The sequence below is a fragment of the Pseudopipra pipra genome, chromosome 18 (assembly GCF_036250125.1).
Source record: "Pseudopipra pipra isolate bDixPip1 chromosome 18, bDixPip1.hap1, whole genome shotgun sequence".
Taxonomy (NCBI): Eukaryota; Metazoa; Chordata; class Aves; order Passeriformes; family Pipridae; genus Pseudopipra; species Pseudopipra pipra.
The window spans coordinates 4,921,650-4,941,807 of NC_087566.1; the positions used below are offsets into that span (position 1 = coordinate 4,921,650).

The window sequence follows — 20,158 nt, forward strand, 5'->3', positions numbered from 1 at the left end:
TAAAATCTGAACAGCAGTGAATCAGTCAATGATGCTGGAGTGTAAACCAGCATTGTTGGTGTCTGATGAAGTGCACCATGAGCTCAGACAGAGAGGTCTTCCCTCTCATCTGCTTTTCAGCTCCTCAGAGAACTCTGGCACCACTGTGCTGCTTGTTGTGGAATCATGTTTTTCTAAATTTAGTCTTCACAATCATATAATTAGAGGAGGACTTCCACTTCTAAAAGCAGATTCTGCAGAGAAGCCCACAGTTTGTGAAGAAGGGTGGTATGGTGTGTCAGGTGAGAACTTACTAACCCTAAGCAACCATGTGACACCTTCATCTTAATTAGTAGCTTCAAGGGAAGAGATGAGGAGTAGATGGTGTTTATTACTGCTGACAGGGAGCTGTGTTCTACCTTCAGCATTTTTGATTTTAAAAAGTTTCTATAACTACCTTGCCATGACTATGAATGACACAAAACTGTTGTTTTTTCTTCTCCAGCCAGATGACAGGAAGACACTGAGCTTGGGCAGCAGCTGTGTTCAGAAAAGGTTGTCAGTGGTGTAGGCAGAGCCATCTGCCTACCAAGGCATTTAGCTTGGGTTGCTTGTTCTAGGCCCAGATAGTAAATCAATAGCTTATTTTTCAGAGTGTTACAAGTAAGATGTCAATGGCAAGATTTACAGTGTAAACAGGAAAAGGGCAACGAGCTTTATTGGCTTCTTAGTGTCCTAGCTGCACTGGTGAGAAAACAAAACAATATTGAAAAAAAAAAGCCAGAGCAACTCATCCTGAAAGAGGCTGAAGATCTAGATACAGAATGGTATTCCTATCAAACGTGTTTACTGGGTGTTTTTAATAGACTTTAATACCCCCCACTGCCTAGGGCTGGCCCTCCCTTCCCTTCTCACAGAACTGTCAGTTCAGTTAAACTTTTGTTTTAACAGATACTTTCCCCTCTGCATGCCAGGACTGTTTGTCTGCTCTAGTTAAGTACAGGAAAAAAGGTGTATATACATTGTGGGGGTTTTTAACAGATCACGGTGTGGCAATTGCTCCATTTTGTTTCTGTTAATTTTATAATTTACTTCTCTGGGGATTCCTGTTGCCAAACATTGTTTGAAGTGGCTGCAAAGCTCTGAGACAACTGTGAAGAACAAAATAGTAAATATATGCTGCTGATGGTTGGAATTTTCTTCGTTCATGGGGCAGATGGTAGAGCCCCACTGGGTATGGGAGAAGCAGCCCCCCCAGTGGAGTCAGTACATGCAGTTTCCTTTTGGGTTTTGTTACCAGGTTGTTTTTTTTTTCCAGAAATGAAGTGAAGGCTGTAGTTTGAGCACAGCAGGAGTGCTGACCTGAGCAGTCAGGTTTGCTCCATCCCACCTCTGTGCTGTTGTGCTGCTGCATTGTGTGGAGAGGATCAGTGAAATGGAACAGGGAACTGCTCTTACTTATAAAATAACTCTTTCCAGTTATTTTTAGCTTAGCCAGCTCCTACTGTGGTTTGCTGTGCTCCCTGCAAACCTGATTTAGAGGACAGTGGGGAAGACATGGACAGGAACTTACAGAGGGGAGACAGCTTGAATCCTATAACTTGAGCTCTCATAATGCAGCCCCTGCTTTTGTTGGCAAATTGACTTCTTGGTTCTTCACCTTTCAGCTGTGTGTGTTCATTGCTGTTTACTTGTTTGGTTTTGTTTTGGGTGTTTTTTGCCTTATTTTTCACAGAAACCTTTTCTCCATTTCAGTCAGCTTGCACCTCTGGTCTAGTCAATGCTAACGCTCCTGGTGCCTTTGGGGCCAAGCCACATGTACTTCTGAATGTACCTTCCTGTCCATGTATTTTCATGCTGAAAAAAAGTCTTCAACTGTCAACAACCACGCCTAAAATTTACCTTCTGCCTGTTAGACTTGCAGAATAGCTAAACTTGGTGCACAATCCTGAGTAAGGAGTGGAAAATAAAACTGCAGAGATGTTCCACTTTGCTTTGGGGTTTCCTTTGCCAAGGACATCCAGTGGCCTGACTGCCAGCATGAACTGAACATGGAAACCTTTCCAGCCTGCCTGGGAAAACATAGAACAACAGAGGAATCTAAAGACATAGACCCTGGATGGAAAGAGGTTCACTTTGTGTTCTCCCCAAGGCAGGAGTTTGAGGTATTCATCCCTGTTATGGGGTGTTGCGTTGTGCCCAGTGGTAAACAGTGAGGAGGAGCAGTAAAAAAGGAAAAAGGACAACAAGTTTCCCAGCTTTTGGCCCTGGCCTGCCCTGTGAGTCCAGTGTGGTACCTGTGTAATTCAGGCCTCACCAAAATTTCTGTCTTCACCTGTTGGCAACGTATTTGCAGCCAGTCATGCTGGGAACATACCTCATTGCTGTATGTGTATGGGAACATACCTCATTCCTGTATGTGTATGGGAACATACCTCATTCCTGTATGTGTATGGGAACATACCTCATTGCTGTATGTGTATGGGAACATACCTCATTCCTGTATGTGTGTGTTTGCTCACTGATGTTTAAGGCTCTCGGTGCTGGTGATTAAACCTTGTGGGTGCCCTGGAGCACATGCAGCAGCCAGTAGGACATTGGTGTTGTCAGCTGTCACAGAAAAATGTTCAAGTCTTGCCTTCTGCAGTGACTCTGGGTGTAACTTTCTATCCTAACGTTAGTTACACCCCACATGCTCATCGTACATCCTAAAATTTATGAATTGCCGTGGAGACACCCTGTATGTGAAAGGCCACATCTTCTGAGTGTGTAACCCGTTCTCCTCCTAATCCCAGCTGCCGATATCAGCTGGACTCCCCTGTCTGGTTTGTGGTGAGCGATGGTTGCGTTTCCCTCCCAGCATTTCAGCTGCATTGAAGCTGATCCGAGTGTCAGAAGTCCTGGAGAGATGGGAATTTACACCTCGGCTGCTCTTCCCTTGCTGCCCGCTGTGCCAGGCACTCGGTCAGAGCCTGGCTGGGTGTGAGGTGTGGGGGCAGCTTGGGCTGCACTCTCAGCATGCAGCACCCCGGGGCTGCTAACCAGAGTTGTCTGGAGCAAGGATGAGCAGAGGGGAGGTTGTGCTGGCTGGCAGAAGGAGATCTTTGGAATTTGCGTGCTACAGTGCAGTCCTGTCTGGACTCTCCTGGATAATCCAGGTTAGTTTCCTGACTTTTTCCCTCTTAAGGCCTCCCTCAGTAGCCTTAGTGAGCAGCTCCTTCTGTCCCATGGGAGGGCTCCTTAGGTTTCCCTGAGGTGGAGAATGGGCTCAGTAATCCCAGCTTTCACATCCCGGCTGGATGGTGGACCCTTGCTCTGTGTGAGCATTGGATCTGTGTGAGTGTTAAATCTGTCCCCACAAATATGCCAATAAGAGCAAAAAGGGACATGTCTCAGTAACAGACTGCTCCAAACAGATCAGACCTGTCCTCTAGTCTCTGCATGAACTCTTCATGGAATATATGGGCAGATTAAAGAACTCTGATCTTCTTTTTTAGATGTTTAATGGTCTGGGTTTGACACACCTAAAAGATTAAAAGTGGACTGCAGTTAATTCATCTCCTAAAGACTTAAGGGCGCTGTCTGCTATGAGGATAAAGCTCATCTGTGATAGAGACAGAAGTTTCTTGGAGTCTGGTTAACATTTATGGCCTGAGATCCCCCGGGGGAGGGAGGGTGGAGACAACCACCAGCTGTTTTGCTGCTTCCATATGCAAGGTATGTTGCTTTCTCCTTCTTCCATCTCCAGAGGAAGGTGCAGTTCTCAATCTGTGCACACACACACGGCACTCACCTGCACAGACCTTGCCCTTCCCAAAAGACAACAAAGCATTGTGTAAAATTTACATGTGACAGGTGCCTGTTTCTGCAGTTACTTCATGTGCTTCAGAGAGATGAGCTGTTGGAATGGGAGAGCAGAGGATGGCAACCTGAAATTTATATGGTGACCTGCTAAAATTTTGGATTTACAAACTCCTGTTTTGGGATGCTGTATAAGCTGTAGTTGTCATTCCAGTGTCCAGCTTTGTATTTAGAAACCTCCCTCCCTGGGGTGCTGTTGCCCTTTTGTTCTATTCCCTGGAGAATGTTTCTTTGCAGGTGTCAGCATGTGCAGCATTGCTTTCGGAGCCCATTCCATGTCTCCCTGCAGAAGGGCCACTGCAGCCTGGCTGACTGTGGGAAATGTTTCCCTCTGCCTTGGGTTTGTGTGTTCATGGGTGTTCCTGTGGGTGGGCTGTGTTGTTTTTCACTGCAATTCTAGTTTTGCAGCCCATGCTCCCAATCAGCTTGTTCAGCAGTGTGAGGGATCATCCTCTGTGGACATTTCCTCTGGGAAATGATGAGGTACCTATTGTTTTTCCCTTTTGATACTTGATCTTTGTGACCTGTGGGACAGGCTCCTGGTATAGGTAGACACGCATAGTCATTGTTTGTGGATCTCAGCTTTGTGCAAAAGTGTGTATATTGAGTGTACTATTTCCTGATTTTGGAGATGACAATTCAGAATATGTCAAGGAAATAAGCAGGATGCTTAGCTTTCCATAGTTCAGCTGTTATATCTTTTAGAGAGTGGTGCTGTATTCCCTAGGCAACTGCATTCTCAGCCCATCCACACTGAGGTACTTCTAACATACGCTGGGCCTGAATCCCTGCTCCTTCTCCAAGTAGCTTGGCCAGCACTAAGAAATAAAATTACATGATTCTGTATTGTTTATCACCAGGCAAACAGTGGTATATACAACCTGGAGCTGAGGTTGGTAAAGCACATTAGTAACTTAAAGGTTACAAAAAAACCAAAAATAGGAGTGGTGTTGCATTCCGGTAATTTATCCCTAAACCAGCCACATGTAAATCCCAGGAACTGACTAAGCTTCAGCCTAAAGGAAAATGAAGCAGTGTTTTGTTAATATGATGTCTTCAATTGCAGTAGAAGCTTTTAAGCATACCCACCCCTGATCCACCATGCATGTATCCTTCCAGTTTGGATTTCTGAGCCATGAACTAGATCAGGGAGCTGATCCAGCTTAGAAGGGAAGCGTCAAAGATATTTTTCTTTGAGCTGGCTGAGTTCTTTATCTGGCCCACAGGCATCCATGGGGTTACAGAACTAAGGGGATAAGAGGGGAAGGGGCCATGCAGTGGTTTATGGCTTGGTGGGGAAACCTTAAACCCCTACTGTTGCCAAGACAATGCATTGTCAATCTATGGCCTCACACATTCCCTGGCATAGAAACACAGAGGATGCAAAGTGCCTTAGCTCTGTTCTGCTCTGCAGCTGTGGGGATGTTTTTGGAGTGAGTGTAGACATTCCAAACTCGTGCTAGCCTTGGTACCATTCACAATGAAGCCACAGTGATGTGGGGCTTTGGCAGGACGTGCACCTCCCTTCCCCCTCCAGGATTCTAGGTATTTACTTAGGCAGGCAGGTCTGAGCTGCTGTGGCTTCACTGCTCTTTTAGCAGGATTAGCTGGAGCACAGCTAGCTTGGAATCTTCTCTGCAGGCTGCTGTTAAGCCTCTCAAGCAGCTATGGATGTTGTGCTGCTGTGAAAGTATGACACGTGCATTTGAACCATTGTGTGGCCTCGGATTAGATGCAGATAATCTTTCTTTTTATTTAGAAGTTAATTTCTTTTACCCTTCCTGCTTTCAAGTTAGATCTGTGATTTCATATTTCCAAAGAATGAATGTGGCACCCAGCAGGAAGGGTGTAGGCAACAGGACAAGGGAACAGTGTTGCTGTGCTCTCTCTGAGTGCCAGGGAATTTGAGTAGCTGTAAATTTGTTAGATTCTTCCTTATCCCTCAGCCAGGTGAAATTTGAGGAAGTGAGGGAAAAAAGCAGTTTAGAAGAGGGGAGGCACAACAGCATAAAGAAAAGCAATATTATATTTGAGAAAACCAAAAGAAATTGAAAAGCGGACAGAGATGAGAAAGGAGGTGAGAGGATGGAAGCAGTAACTGAGGAGGGAGATGGTGGAAGAGATTTACAAAAGCTGGAGCAAAACAAGGCCAGAGAGGCCATTGCTGTAAGAACTAAGGGTGGAAATAAATGCTTGAGGATTTTAGCAGAATGTGTGCATGGATGATGAGCCTTCGTACCCCCAGGCAGTTCAGTGCACCCGAAGAGGTGCTGGTGCAGGAGAGCAGTTCTGTAAGAGAATGTCCAAGGGCCAGTGGTAAAAATAGTTCCTCTTGTGTGCCAAGAAGGCTCATTTCTGAGAGTCACAGCTGCTGCTCTTCTCAGTGGGATGGGATCTCTTACAGGTTACCCAAAGAGGGGGAGAAAAGGGGGCCGCTGGTGAGATGAGAAGCACGACACACGTGGAGCAGTGTCCTTGGCATGTCTGTCTGGTGCTCTCTCAGTACAGCATGTTTGAGCCCACCATCCTTGTTTGCCTGCCTTTTTCCTTAGTTGTCCCTTGCCAGCAGTTGTCTGTTGTTGCTCGGTCTCATCTCTCTCTGGCCTTGGTGGCTCAGTTACTGATGGTTACTCTGAGACTGGCTGGAGGATAAGAACCCTCTTAATGCTCACCTTCTCCGAGACACTGGCTAAGAAACCAAATGCTCTTGCTTGAGCCCATCTGCTGTCTCCACTTGCCATCTCCATAGCAGCACCTAGAGCAGCTGGAGGTGTCAGAGCAGGTGAGCCCCAGCTCTGATCTCTGTGCTTTTCTCTCCCAGGTGGAGCCTGAGCAGCCTGTGAGCATTGTGCTGGGCTGAGGAGCTCTCCATAACCTAGTTTCCCTAGCAACAGTGGGCTCTTTAATCACAGAGATACAAGGCTACCTCTGTTCCTGGTGCTAAGGCTTGTGTAGTGTATCTGGCTGTGGCAATATTTTGCTTCTGTTGGAAAAAATGGCAGAATAAAAGCGAGAAGGTCTTTCTGCCTTTGAGATAATTAAGATCTCCATAGGTGGATTTCAGTGCTGTGTGCAGCAATAATAGAAAGAAGAGGGATTATAAGTACTTCTAAGCTTTTTAATGTGTGAAGGATCCCTGGAGGATACAGAAATAAAGTTTTAAATTCTGTGTGGAGCTTTATGCATAGATCTCATGGCAGTCTGTGACACTGATAGATTCATTCCTTGTTGAGATGTGTTATTTTCATTTTTATGGATAGGGAGATGAAGTGATTCAAAGGTAGGCTGAATCTTGTTACAAATCTGGCAATAAGTCTCCTCTTCTGAGCTCACGTCCTCCACCTGCCCTTTCCTTCTCTTTCAGGTAGAGGTGTCCCTGTGCAGTAGGAGACACAACATGGAAGGGAAGGTAGAAGTGTGAAGCTGTTTTTTAGCAGGAGAAAGTGGGGAAAGTGGAAATACTGTGATTCACTGCAAGCCTTTCTGCTAATGTATTTTAGTCTGCATTTACTCCCCCATTAACAAAAGTGGAGCAAACTATAAATTTTGCAAGTGAGCATTGGGAGTGAAAGAAATATATTCCTGCCTTAATTTCTGCACAGAGACTTTGTCTTGTTACTGCATGTGTACAGGAGAAACTGGTTTGGATAAGAATAGTTTGAAGAAACTTCTAAAGGAAAAAAGAACTCTTCCTCGAGTTGGCATGAAGCCTACATAAGTGCCCAGTACTGATGTTCCTTTTTGGATAAATGCCAGTGTTAAATTGTCAGTAATGTCTCACAGGCTTGTTGGGTTAGAAAGTTGCACAAGGGACACCTGAGTGAAAACAGGTATCTGTACTCTTCCACTGAAGTGATGTGGTGTTCAGATTTTGTGGGTTTGGGTTCTTTTCTTTCTGGCATGGGGTCTTGTTTGTTTGGGTTTTTCATTATTATTATTTTAATATGGCATAAATAGTGCCGAGATGAAAGGAGGCACTCATCCTCATTCCTACTTATTTTGGTTTCTGGAGTCAAAACAGTCCCTTAACCTTCTGGCCAAACCAGAAGACCATCCACCTGTGTGTGAGGAGGGTATTTTTCCTTTTTGGTATTTCCTTGCCTGTTTGGTTGTGCAAGGTGGGGGCTAATGCAGTCTCCTGTTCTGCATCCTTTTAGCCAAAGAACTTTTGAGAGTTCCAGCATGAGATTTGTTTGGCTTGCAGATGTTGTAGAAACTATCCAGCTTTGGGGTATCTAAAAATCTCTTTTGTTTGTGACTGAGCATCCTTATCTCAACCTTTCAAGCCTCTGGTTACCGAATCAGCTTAAAGGGTGTCTTCTGAATGGTTGTGGAGCTCTGGAAACCTGTAACATCTAGTCTAAGGTTCCCTCCAGAGAACATGTACCTCTTCCCCCCACCCCTTGTTCCTGTGGTCTTGGACAATCTAACAAGTCTTTTGAGGAACTCTTGAGAGCTTGAGCACGAGCAGGTGGGGACATGGAACTCACTGAGCTTGTTAAAATAATGCTGCCATGGTCCTTCAGCAGCCTGAAGGCCTCCTATCGGGCTGTTATTTAGCTGGGTGGTATTTGGTAGGAGCTGAGACAGAGGCTCGTTTCTACAGTGAGTGCATTGTTGGGTTTTCAGTATATTGTTTGCGTAAATTCCCTAGACCAGCTCTCCCTCCTGAAACAGCCACATGGATCAAGTTTTATTCTGTTCCACATAAAGTTCACATCCTTTACTGGAATGAGTCATGCTTTAACTGAGTTTACTGTGAGGGAAGAAAGTGGGCTTTAAAATGTTACTCCTCCACCCTGCCTTAGTGATGTATAACAGGATTATTAGTATGCTTGGCAGCAGCTGCTTATTATTTTCACAGAACCTGAATATTTGTGAAAACAAGTAAAAAATTCGTTCTGCTTGTGTTGAAGTGTAATTATTTTTATTCTTCTTTGTAGTTTTGTCTTCCATAAAGCTCACCAGCTGCTGTAAAAGTGGATCTCGCTTATCTCCTTGGAGTTATTTTTCAGTTTTGAGAGAAGAGTGGCATTCTGTGACTTGTAGCTGAAAGAGGAGGGGGAACTCTCCCATTGTGTGGTCAGTGCCCCATGCATGGCTGTTGCTGTCACACACAGGACACTTCTGGGCACTGAGAGGTGAAGGGGCTTCCCAAGCCCATGGAGCTCATGGTCTGGTACCACTGTGCAGAAACCAAATTTTGGCCCTGTATGTATTCTTTGTGCAGAGAGGTGCAAGACCTTTTAACCTATGGCAGAGGGAGCTACTCACTGTGTGTCCTGTTACAGGTTTTTGCAGAAGCACTCTCTGTATGCAGCTACTAAAGATACCAGAACAATTTTAATACTCATTTTTCCTGCAGAAGTTCATTGAGGTCTCATGCAATAATGGCTAATTTGACTCTTCATACCACCATCCTTTGTTTTTTGTGTTTTGGACATGTTGTTGGTTTATTTGGGGTTTTTTGGGGGGGGAGGGGAGATGGGATGGGCAGGAGGGAGTAGGGTGGTGGTTTGTTCATTTGTTTAAGGAGTTGGGCTCAAAATTGAGGAGGAGGGGCAGCCAACAGAAGAGGACCTCTTAGGATTTTGGGCTTGGCAGTAAGGTTGGTTCGCTTGACATGTGAGACCTTTCTTTCCTGGTCCTCTTGTTCCTGAGTGTCCTGGAGAGAGTTACATTTCTCCCCTGAGCTATGTATTGTCTGTCCTTTCTAAATTGGCAGGGGCATCATCTGCTTATGTTCCATAGAAAAAGTGGAGTCTGTTGTCACAACCTCTGCATTCCTCAACCCAGACTGCACAGCTTTTATGGAGCCTGCAAAAGGATTTATTTTGATGCCAATGCTTTTGAAGGAAAATGTGAGGGAAAGAGCTGTAATTAAGAGACAACTAGTGTTAGAAAGGACTTTACCTTTTAGGACTTAGAATGAGTGAAATGAGCTTTTGGTGACAACGTAAGTTTAGTTAAATTTACGCCTCTACTGTATTTAACTATTTATGCCTCTATTTAACTATCAGCGACTCTGGGTTTACTGGTAAGTGCTGTGGCAGCTGGGAGGCAGTGCCTGGTGGAGCAGACTGGCTCCTGGAGTGTGAGCAGACAGGTTTCTCTGTGTGTTTTGCAGATGCCCCGTTCGGGGGGACACCGCCCGGCTACGCGTACGATGCCGACCGCGCCGAGGAGCAGAGGAGACACCATGACATGATGCCCTACATCGATGACTCGCCGTCCTCCTCACCACACCTCAGCTCCAAGAGTCGGGGCAGCCGAGACACTCTGTCCTCAGGGTCTCTGGAATCTACAAAATCGGTGAGTTCCTTTCCTTTTCCTCTGTGAATTTTAGTGGAGAGAACTGGTGACAGTTGCAGTTGAGAGGGTCTCTAGATAACAGGTATTTTGGACAGCAGACTGCAGAACAACACGTGTTCATACATCTCCGCGTGTGGGTTGTCATTGCCTTTCACAAGGAAAATAAAAGGTATTTTCAGGTAGGTTGAAGGTTTTGATAAAGCATCTAGAATACAAGAGCTATTCCCTTCACCCTGTGAAAGTGGAATAAGAGGAATTAAACTACCAGCTCTGAAATGGTGACTTTGGGTGGGAGAGCCACTGCTTGTGGTGGATTTGACTATTCACTAAATAGCTGCCTATATAATGGTAGATAAAAGGTGCAGAAGACACTGCCTAGCCTGACCTCTGGTTTAATGTGGCCCTTCAGGCTACCTTGCTTTATTTTTGTTTCAGGTTCAGTAGCGTGGCTGTAGCTTGGAACTTACAGAACAATTCTATTTTTGTTCTTACAGTAGTCTTGGTAGTGAGTCTGCAGTATGCCTTGGTAAATAACTATTGGCTTTGCTGTCTTCACAGTCAAAAATATCTTAATTTCAGCTTGAATTAGTCTCTTTGACTTTCAGCCTTTGTTTCTGTTTATCCTTTTGCAATAGACTGAGAGCACTTGAATCCCAAGTTGCTGTTCCTTGAATATCTTTGTCATTTGGAGACTTTGGGTTACCTCAAGTCATTCATAAAAATGCTTAATAGCACCAAGCCAACTGTCACTGCCTTCCTACTGTGTTTCTGAGAAAGTGTGGCCAACAACCTTGAATTCCCACATTGTGAATAACACTTGGAAATCTGTCATCTAAGTAGTTTAACTTATCTGTTGCTTTAGATTGTTCTGTCCTATTAATTAAGAAGAAAAGGATGGATATTTTACAGGTATCAGTGTACAAATCAACACCATCACTTTTATCAGTTTTATTTATCTTGCCTCAAAAGTCAAGAGTCTGACAAGTTCCACAAGCCATTAGTGCCCAGTGTTCATTACACACATCTTTCTACTCCTCTTTATTGGTTACTGCCACATCATATGCCTTTTCCAGGATGAATTCCAGATTAAGAATCCTTCTTGAGACAGTGTTTTTGTTCTTCTTTCTCATTTATAAAAATGCATTGTCAAGATCTCTCAAAGCAGTATCAAGCAGATATATTGTTGATGTTTGCTTAGTTTTACTTGACTGTAAAGTGTGGAATCTAGTTAGCTGCTTATGCTTTAGTCTATTAATTTTGAGATGCTTTTTTATCTCTTAAGATGAGAATTCTTGTGATATGTAAGAGGCTTTTGAGTGAAGAAATTATCATTAGTAAATGCAAAAAGCTCCAAGAACAGCTTAATATTGGCTTGAGATTTCCAGGTTATGTTTCTCGGAATGAAGGAAAAACGTGATGTGACTACACATGGCTGAGAGTTATCTTCAAAGGACCAGTTGTCATAGTGCCTGTGACTGGAGGCCTGGAAGAAACACTGCCTAATATTTAATCTTGTTCTTTATTTATTTGAGTATTGCCTCATAAGCAGTTACCAGCAGTTAATTTCAAAGTTCCTTTAATAATGCTAGAAGGCCTGCCTTTTCAAAAATAATTTTGAACATAAATGGCTGCTTTCTTCTCTCAGACTATAAAAAGATGTTTTATGGCTTCCAAAAGAAAGAGGTGTCCTGATACAGATTGGACTTTTAATTGTGAACCTCAACTGCTTCAGTCGGTCCCATCTGTAATTAGTCCACAGTTGACAATGCCACTGATTAAGGACAATCCATGACAAGGAGGAAGAGACTAATTTACATATAGTTGCAGTATTTCCCAAGCAAGTTAAACTTTCTGTCATCATGAGTTGTTAGAGGGCTTCTGCTGTAGTTCTGTTTTCAGCTGTAGTGGAAGAGACATCGGTAACAAAATTAAGTGTCAAACACACTGTGCTGAGCCAAGCACATAAAATGTGTCAGACCAGAAATACCAGGATGCACATCTATTCTATTTTCTTTTACACTAAACTTGATTAGCAGAAAACATGTTTTGTTTACCTGTGTTTGCTTTTATAGTTGTCTCCTGCCCTTTTACTTTTTCCTTAGGTGCCTGCAGTTACTTCTGAAAATTTTAGATTATCCTTATGACCAGAGTCTGGAAATCAAGTTAACCCTATGTAACAGCACAACATGCACTACATACACTACTTTGACGAAATATTAAGATTGTGAAGTCATTCAGAAGTTAAGAAATTACTCTGGTTATCCAGCCTTGCCTCATGCCATAGCCTTGTCTGGAATCTCAGTGAAAACTCTGAATTACTCAATCATCCTGTTTTCCCTATGGGGCTCCTGCACTGTGCAGTGAACACAGTGAATGATACTCACTGGATTCAACATTTCACCCCAGGAGCTGTGTGTGCACCTTATTTATGGGGCACTGCAAACTCTGCTCTGAGTTCTAAAGTATTCATTTCCTAGTGGCATGGCCATTAACTGCAAGTACAGTTGGAATGCTACACAGGTCTTAATTATCCTTGCAGTGTTCCTGTGAGATAAGAGGATGGTATGTTCAGTAACCACAGGTAATCAAGGCAGACAGGTTATAGGAAAAGCACCTGCTAATTTGGGGTGCTTAATGTGAGATGTGTAATCTTCTGCAAAACCAGGTTCTGACTTTTAGTACAGTTTTCTTCACATTTAAAGTAAAATACCTTTGTTTTCACTCCTAACCAAGAGTTAACAGCACTCCAGTCAGACACCCAAAAAAATGGAGAACAATGCAAACAATGATATTTTTATACTCAGTAATTCACTTAGCATCACACAGACATAGAAGCATTTTGGTGTGATGTTCATCTGCCTTATCCATGAGATCAGCTTTCCTCTTGGATACTGGATTGTTGCTATCTGGATATTGAGAGCATCTTGCTTTGACTTATTTTATGGGCTTGCTCTGGGCTTTGTATTTTTCTGCCAAGTATTGACTGAGTCCTTCCATCTCCTTAGAGCAGCTCTATCCTTTGGTTGGATGGCACATCAGGATTCTGTCCAGCCACCATAGGGAAAGTGCAGAGTGGTCAAAGCAGTGCCTCTTTCTAAAAGAGAATGAAAGGATCCCTCCTTTACTACTTATAGAGGGGCATCCTGTTTCTCCCCCAGTGTGTAGGGTGACCAACTCCCAGCACCTCATGTCAGTGTTCCAAGAGCTGAGGGTCGCAATGAACTTCCAAAAGGTTTGTGGTGCTCTGCACCTTCTCATATGGGGAGTGTTTTCTAATCCCTCTCACCACCTCCATCATAAAAGCAGATGAAAAGATGCTGCCCTCAAACTGTGCCATTTTAGCACCTCTCATGTGTTCACGTTCCACTGGGTGTCCACTGTTGGTGTCCCAGGAGGGTGACAAGTAGGGCACCAGCATCAGTTTTGTCTGTGACCCAGAGAGAGCATAAGCAAGGTGGCCATTTGTAGTGTGGATCTCAGCATCCCTTGACTTGTCATTTTTGTGGTTAGGAAACCTTAACAAGTGTTTGCATTGAGCAAGAGAGGTCGTACCCCTTCTTCTGGCTCTTCCAGGGTCTCATGCTGGGCTGCTTATGTGTGTCCTGGCATAAAGCTTTTACCAAACTTTGCCTGCTGCTCTGAAGCAAACCTACAGGGAGAGAGGGAAAAGGAGAAATAGGTTCCACTGATGCTTAAGCTGTTTGTTTATTTAACATGAGAAGTGGTTTAATTTTCCCAAACCTTTCTTTCTGTAACAGTTGAACTTTTGTGATTGAATTTTCCAAAAATTCTGGAAACCTCTCTTGGAAAATGTCAGCCCAAATGTTTGCCAAATAAGACAGTGCCAGTAGCTTCAGAAGGTGTCAGACAGTGTTGGTAAAAGGTTGTGATACTTCAATCCCAGAAGGAGGGAGAATGTGTCTGTCTTTCCCCTACAGCCAGAGTGAAAGGTGGAGAAGATACCTGAACAGAGTTAGAGGAGAACAGAGGGAGAGCTTGCTACAGTATTCTTAGGACATAGGAAAGTGTTGGGAGGGCTGGAAAGTTGGTGACTGACACCATTCAGTAGAAAAGAGTGATTGCCAAGAGTTTTGGAGTGGGTAGCTTGCAGCCTGGAGGCTAAAGAGGATGGGAAGCTTAATTCATTGTGATCCTACTGCTGCTACTCATATGGGGAGAGATTGCAGCCATGAGAAGAGTGGAAATAAGAATGGCCTTTCAAGATCTGCTCACCAGTAAAGCCAGGCTCAGAGATGTGGAGGTGGGTGCAGGTGCAGGACAGCAGTGGGAAGGCAAAGCTCGTTCCACCCCCCAGGAGAGGAGTCACTTTTCAGTGCAGGTGAATTTTTGCCAAAATAGATCTCTCCAATTCTTGCCCATATCACACCAAGGGAGGCAAGAGTGCTAAAGCTGAGCGACCACCTCCTGCTGTCTGCTCTGTTTGGAGGAGAAATTGGCTGGTACTTATTGATTTCCAGGTAGAATTTCTCTTCCCTTTTCTGCTGTGCAGTCCATGGTTGGTGCAGCATTGGCAGCCATTGCTTTTCCTCAGATCAGATCCTTTTGTCCTTGCTGTCTGCCAGCTCAGCAGAGAGCAGAGCTGTGGCAGATCAGGCTGTGGGTTTTGCTCCTAGCTTGGTCCCAAGGGGATCCAGAGAAGTTGACCTCTGAAGCTACAGCAATAAATGGGGTTACTGCTCTGCTTGTTACTACTGTTGCTAGCTTGTCCTTCTCTCTCCAGTGTTTCCAAATCCTTCTCCTTTCTTCCTCTCAGTATTTGGGTTGGTTTGTTTGTTTTGTTTTACTGTGGCTTTCTCCTCACCACCCCCAACAGATGCAGTTTTTCCTTTTTATTCTCCTATTCTTTGCTCCTTAAGGGCTCAGCCTGGATGTACAGCCCTTCCTGAGGAGAGCTGGCACACCAGTACTGATGTTATAAATAATGTTGGCTCCTCTCCCTGCTCCTTCCCCTCCCTGCATGGAGCATGATTGGCTTGATTACAGAATTTGCCCTGTTTAATATCACCAAGACAATGAGACACCTCCAGCCTGTTTAGCAGAAGCTTACAAATATATTTACACTTTAAAAATGGAAATGAATAGCTGTTCTCCTTTGTAGGCTCTCAGGTTCTGTGTGAGATTCAGAGCTGTCCTTATGGGAAGCCTCTCCTTTGAGCACATTCATTGCCCGGTGTATGAACACACTGTACCAAAGGAAGAGTTCAAGTGCCTTTTATACGCCCACTTTGAATCCCTGATTCTCTTTACAGAGCTGTGCCAGCAGCAACCTCTTTGCAAAATCTTGTGTATTGTGGTTTCTAGATCCTTAATCTGTGCTCTTCTAACGTTTGCAAGAAAACAATTATTGCTGTTAATTTAAACAAAAACCAGAGAGCCCTGAGTTCTAAACAGAGTCAGGAAGAGCCGAATCTGTCTAATCCTTGGAGCTGGTGAATGTCGGCCTTGCAGTAATTGAGCACAACATGTGATGCCAACCTGGTTAGTAAACTAAAGTGCTTGGGCTGACAGGCTGCAAACACATCCAAAGCAGCCATGGCTCAGGGCCAGTGTGTGTGCTCTGATATCTCCAGAGCTTCCAACTGCTCGGTCTGGCCGTGGGTCAGGTCCCAAGGTTGCACTTACTATGGCTGTGACTCAATCTTCTGGTTTTTAAGTCTTTGGAATAGCAAAAAGCACCACCCAGTTGAGAAGAGAACACTAGAATTGTATAGGCATGAGGTACCTGTGACAATGCCTTTATCCTGCTTTCCACCTCCTTTTTGGTGTCTGGTTTTTTTAAATGTAATTCATAAAGAGTGGGAGCAAGGCACTGATTCCTTGCTTGCTTGTTCAGATCTGGCTGGGTGTTGGATCCTCACAGCTCCCATGGCAGGGAGACAGGAATGCTCTGGCTGCTGCCCTGTTACAGTCTTGTAATATTTATTCTGAAACACAGGGGTGGAGAGGTAGCCAAAAGATGGAAGGGCAGTGGAGAAAGGCTAGACATGGACGCTGGCATCAAAGAGGCAGGGATGGTCAGAACATGAAATACTAGTCAGACTTGTACAAGTGAAAAACAAGCTAACCAAGCTGGGTAGGAAGCATGGGATGGACTGCTGACCACCTGGCACTCCCTGCTGAGTGGTTAGAGTTTGCCAATACAGGCTGCTCCCACTTCCTGCTGGGAACATCCCATCTGCACTGTGGTAATAGGTGTATTATCCCCTAGCTGATGGGGTCTGGTAGATGTGGTACATCTCCTCCCCTTAGCACAAGCAGCTCAGAGATTTCAGACTGCTCCCTTCTTGCCAGGGTGGGGAAAGGAGTCCTCAGCCTTGGCAGGTCTCCCTATGCTGGTGAGGAGCTTGATACCTCTGCCCAGGATGTTCCCTCTGAACTGCCCTTCTGGCTGGAGTGCAGGAGCTGAGCAGGCAGGGAGCTGTTGTCACGGTGTTGTTCTTTGTTACCCTTTTGTGTTAGATATGGGCAAAGTAGAAATGCCCTTGGCAAGGGGTGCTGCAGGGGGACAGTGGAAGGGCAGTCCCACGGGATCTGTGCCTGCTCACTGCTGTCTTGTTCCAGGTAAGCAGGTGAGCCTGTTCCCAATTCTGTAAGTGAGGAATGTTGTAATACCAAAGAATAAACTTACTTCTCTTCCTTCTGATATTGGCACCAGCTCCCAGTGAATTTTTCAGTCTTGGAGTATGTTTCGTAACAAGTGTGACTTAAAAAGCACCCTGAGGCTGAAGGAGCACCGGGGCTGTTTTCCAGATGTTCATTCTGCTCTGTGCAGCCCCAGCTGACATTGCCAGCAAAGGCTCCCTCAGCAGGACCTCTTGTCAGGGCACAGGCTCCCGGGAGCAAACACAGCAGCACCGAGGTGGTGTATTGATCCCTGGCACAGCAGGAGCAGCAGGAGATCATCTTTTCACATAGGAGGAGGCTGTATGTAAATTTGAGGTATTGCATTGGAAATCCTGTAACGTGCCATGTGATTGTTGGATAAACTTCTCTGAGGGTTCCTTCAGCAACTGCTGTACCCAGAGTAAAGCAGGCAAGCCCTGCCCTGGCTGGCTGTGTCTGAGGCTGGAGTTTTGCAAACACCACACTTGGAAAAATGCTCCTATTAAAAAGGTTTAGGACAAAACCACGGACTTTGCACAGTGCCTGTGCAGTAATGGCCAGGAAGGAAGGCCTCCAGTGTGTCCTGGGAGATGTTTGTCTCTGAAAGCACATCTCTTTTAGAGGGAGGAAATTAACATTCAGGCAGAAAATGCTGCTCTGTCAGCCCAGCAAGAACTGGCTGGTAAATTAAAGCTTTTACTTGTGAAGAGGAAAACTGTTCTCAGTGCTGTAAGGAAAACTGCTGTGCCACTGTGGTGATGGGGAAGTTTGAATCATTTAAATGACTTGCCATTGTGTGCTGCTCTTTACAGATGTTACAAACAGACCCAGCTGGTTTTTAAATCCTCACCTCCTCCAAGAGAACCTGCTAAATATAATTATAGTGCTGTGTCAATATTGACCAGTTACCTCATCCTCAGCAGTGGGGACTTTGGAGCACTGTTAGTTTTCGTCAGTGCTTCTTTGTGTAGCTGCACTTTTCTTTTGTAAGTGTTGTAAGAAATCTTTCGAAACCAAGAGCAATTGTGTTTCTCTTGCACCAGCACTGCTACATCCCTTCCTCTTTGGATGAAGGCAACCTTTGTTTAATGTCTTGGGGCTGTCTGTCTTGATTAGGCGTGTGTACCATGCCTTAAAAAATGGTCCATGAGCTGGACATCCAGGCACTGCTGGCACAGAAGCCATAAGGAATGGTCACAGTGTTGTTGGGCGTTTCTGTTTGAGCTGTGCAGGCAGCCACACGGGTGCTCTGGAGATGCACAGGGGCTGTTGCAGCTCATTTCACCATGTAGTTTGTCACTGGTTTTCTGCAATCTTCTGAACACGACTGCTGAATTACAAATCCTACCTTCTTTGAGATGCCCTTTCAAGATTTTAAAGGGCACTGTGGCTCTTACTGAACGTCACCAAAGGGTGGGATGCAAAGACAAGTTCTTCTTTCCATGCAGTACCTGACGTGCGTGCAAATGTTACGCGTTTCCTTAGAACAGCTTCTGTCTGCCACTTTTATTGAAGAGGTGATGGTGGTATTTGACACCTCACAAAATTTTTATAAAGTAGTTGCTGGAAGTCTTTTAGGCTAGAAAATAGCTTGTGAAATTTAATGAAAGCATTCAGGAATCAGGATGGTTATTGATGAGACTGAATCCAGAAATATCTGGGAGCGTGAGATCTGTTTCTTTCCTCGGGTGGTGCGTAGGCTCAGAGTCACACTCAGGATGTGATAGCTTTCCTGCAAGCTTTACCTATAGCCCAGATGCCTTCTGTCCATCATGAACCTCATCTATACATCTGCAGGGTTCAAGCACAGGACCCTAAACTAAGTGGAGCCTTTTTTTTGGCAGCTCTAGGGCTTTATGTTCAGTCAATAGAGTGGAGCATCCTGCTGTGTTTCCTGATCCTCCCACTGCTGAAATCAAAAGCTGAAGATTCCTCTGGATATTAAGAGGAGTAGGATGGAGTCACAAACAACCTACCCAAAGACCTTGAAAAGTACCCTTTCAGAGCCAATTACTGACTCTATTCTTAGAGACATTTAATAACATAAAAAGCTTGCAGGAATTGTAACAAGCTATTTCTGTGAATGACAGAAGTAAAAAGAACTGGAAATAAGAATCTGTGAAAGGGGGATGTTTCTCATTATTTATAACCTTCATTGCATGGCCACATTTTTGTGGAAACACTCGGTTTCACTTTATCAGGTTAAACACTTTTTCAGATAACAATTTTGAGAGGAAGCATAATTAAAATTCAACAGAGGGGATGACTGCTTCTCTTAACACTTCATGCTAGTCTTCCTCATTTGCCCATGAATGTATTTATGTTTGGGTTTTTTTCCTCTTTTTCTTCAGTTGTTTTGGTTAAGAACTCCTTCATGGAATCCCAATAAGAAAATCAGCATGTGCGTTCCAAGCAGTGCTGATTATTCCATCCTCTCACTAAAAATAGACATTGTGCAAGCTGGCATTGAAAAATAATTTAGGGAATATTAGAGAGTGGGAGAAGGAACAGCCATCTGGGAGCTGTGGCAGGCTGGGGCTGTGCTGTGTGTGCACACCTGTGGAGATGCAGGGGCAGTGCTGCTTCTGCACGGAGAAACACGGCTGTGGAGGGCTCCCGTGGGAGGGGGGAGGGAATGGCACACAACAAGGCTCCTGAGATTTGTTTAGGAGGTTAAATTCTGAGTTTTTAAGTTCTGTGTTTTGAATTTTGTGAAGAGGCCTGGGCACCTAATTGAGGCACCGAAGTTGGATGACTAAAGCTAATAGCTGTAAATAATCTAAGTGACATCAGCTGCTGGTAAATAAAAATTTCTTTAATGTTTTATGTTTCCATATTGCTAGAAACAGGATTCTGAGCACAGGTGGGTTTTTTGTTTGGTTGTTAATTTTTTAGTCTAAAAGTAAACAAAAAACCCAAGTATGCTCTGGTCAACTGAATGGTATCTTTTACTCCATCTTTATTCTTGGGTTTTTTTCTTTCTCTCCCCCCCCCCCAGTCCCTTTTTAATATTTTTTTTCTTTTTTCTCTTTACCAACTTCTTTGTAGAGTGAGCCAGACCTGGAGAAAGGCCTGGAGATGAGAAAATGGGTCCTATCAGGAATCCTAGCCAGTGAGGAAACCTACCTGAGCCACCTGGAGGCCCTGCTGCTGGTAAGAACTGGGACCAGATGCCACTTTGAACATTGGCACTTGAATTTTCACTGCTGCTTCCATCCAGAGTTCCTAGAACTTCACATATACGAGTTACAGGTGTGAAGGGTACCTGTTCCTCCTCTTCTCCAGTAGAGAAAGAGAGGATTAAAGGAAGGACTGCATATGGCAGAACTAGGGAGTTATTAATGTGGTAGTACCCAGGAGCTCTGTCTTTAAGTGTCCTGTG

The 20,158-nt window shown here is 44.5% G+C and overlaps 1 protein-coding gene across 3 annotated transcripts in view; it reads left to right on the forward strand.

The window, feature by feature from the left end:
* Positions 1 to 20,158, forward strand: part of BCR (BCR activator of RhoGEF and GTPase) — a 99,785-nt gene that overhangs the window by 42,260 nt on the left and 37,367 nt on the right. For all 3 annotated transcript variants that reach the window (XM_064675405.1, XM_064675406.1, XM_064675404.1), the window contains 2 exons: positions 9,968 to 10,152; positions 19,825 to 19,929. In XM_064675405.1, coding sequence (XP_064531475.1) covers positions 9,968 to 10,152; positions 19,825 to 19,929 — 290 coding nt within the window. The remainder of the gene's footprint in view (positions 1 to 9,967; positions 10,153 to 19,824; positions 19,930 to 20,158) is intronic.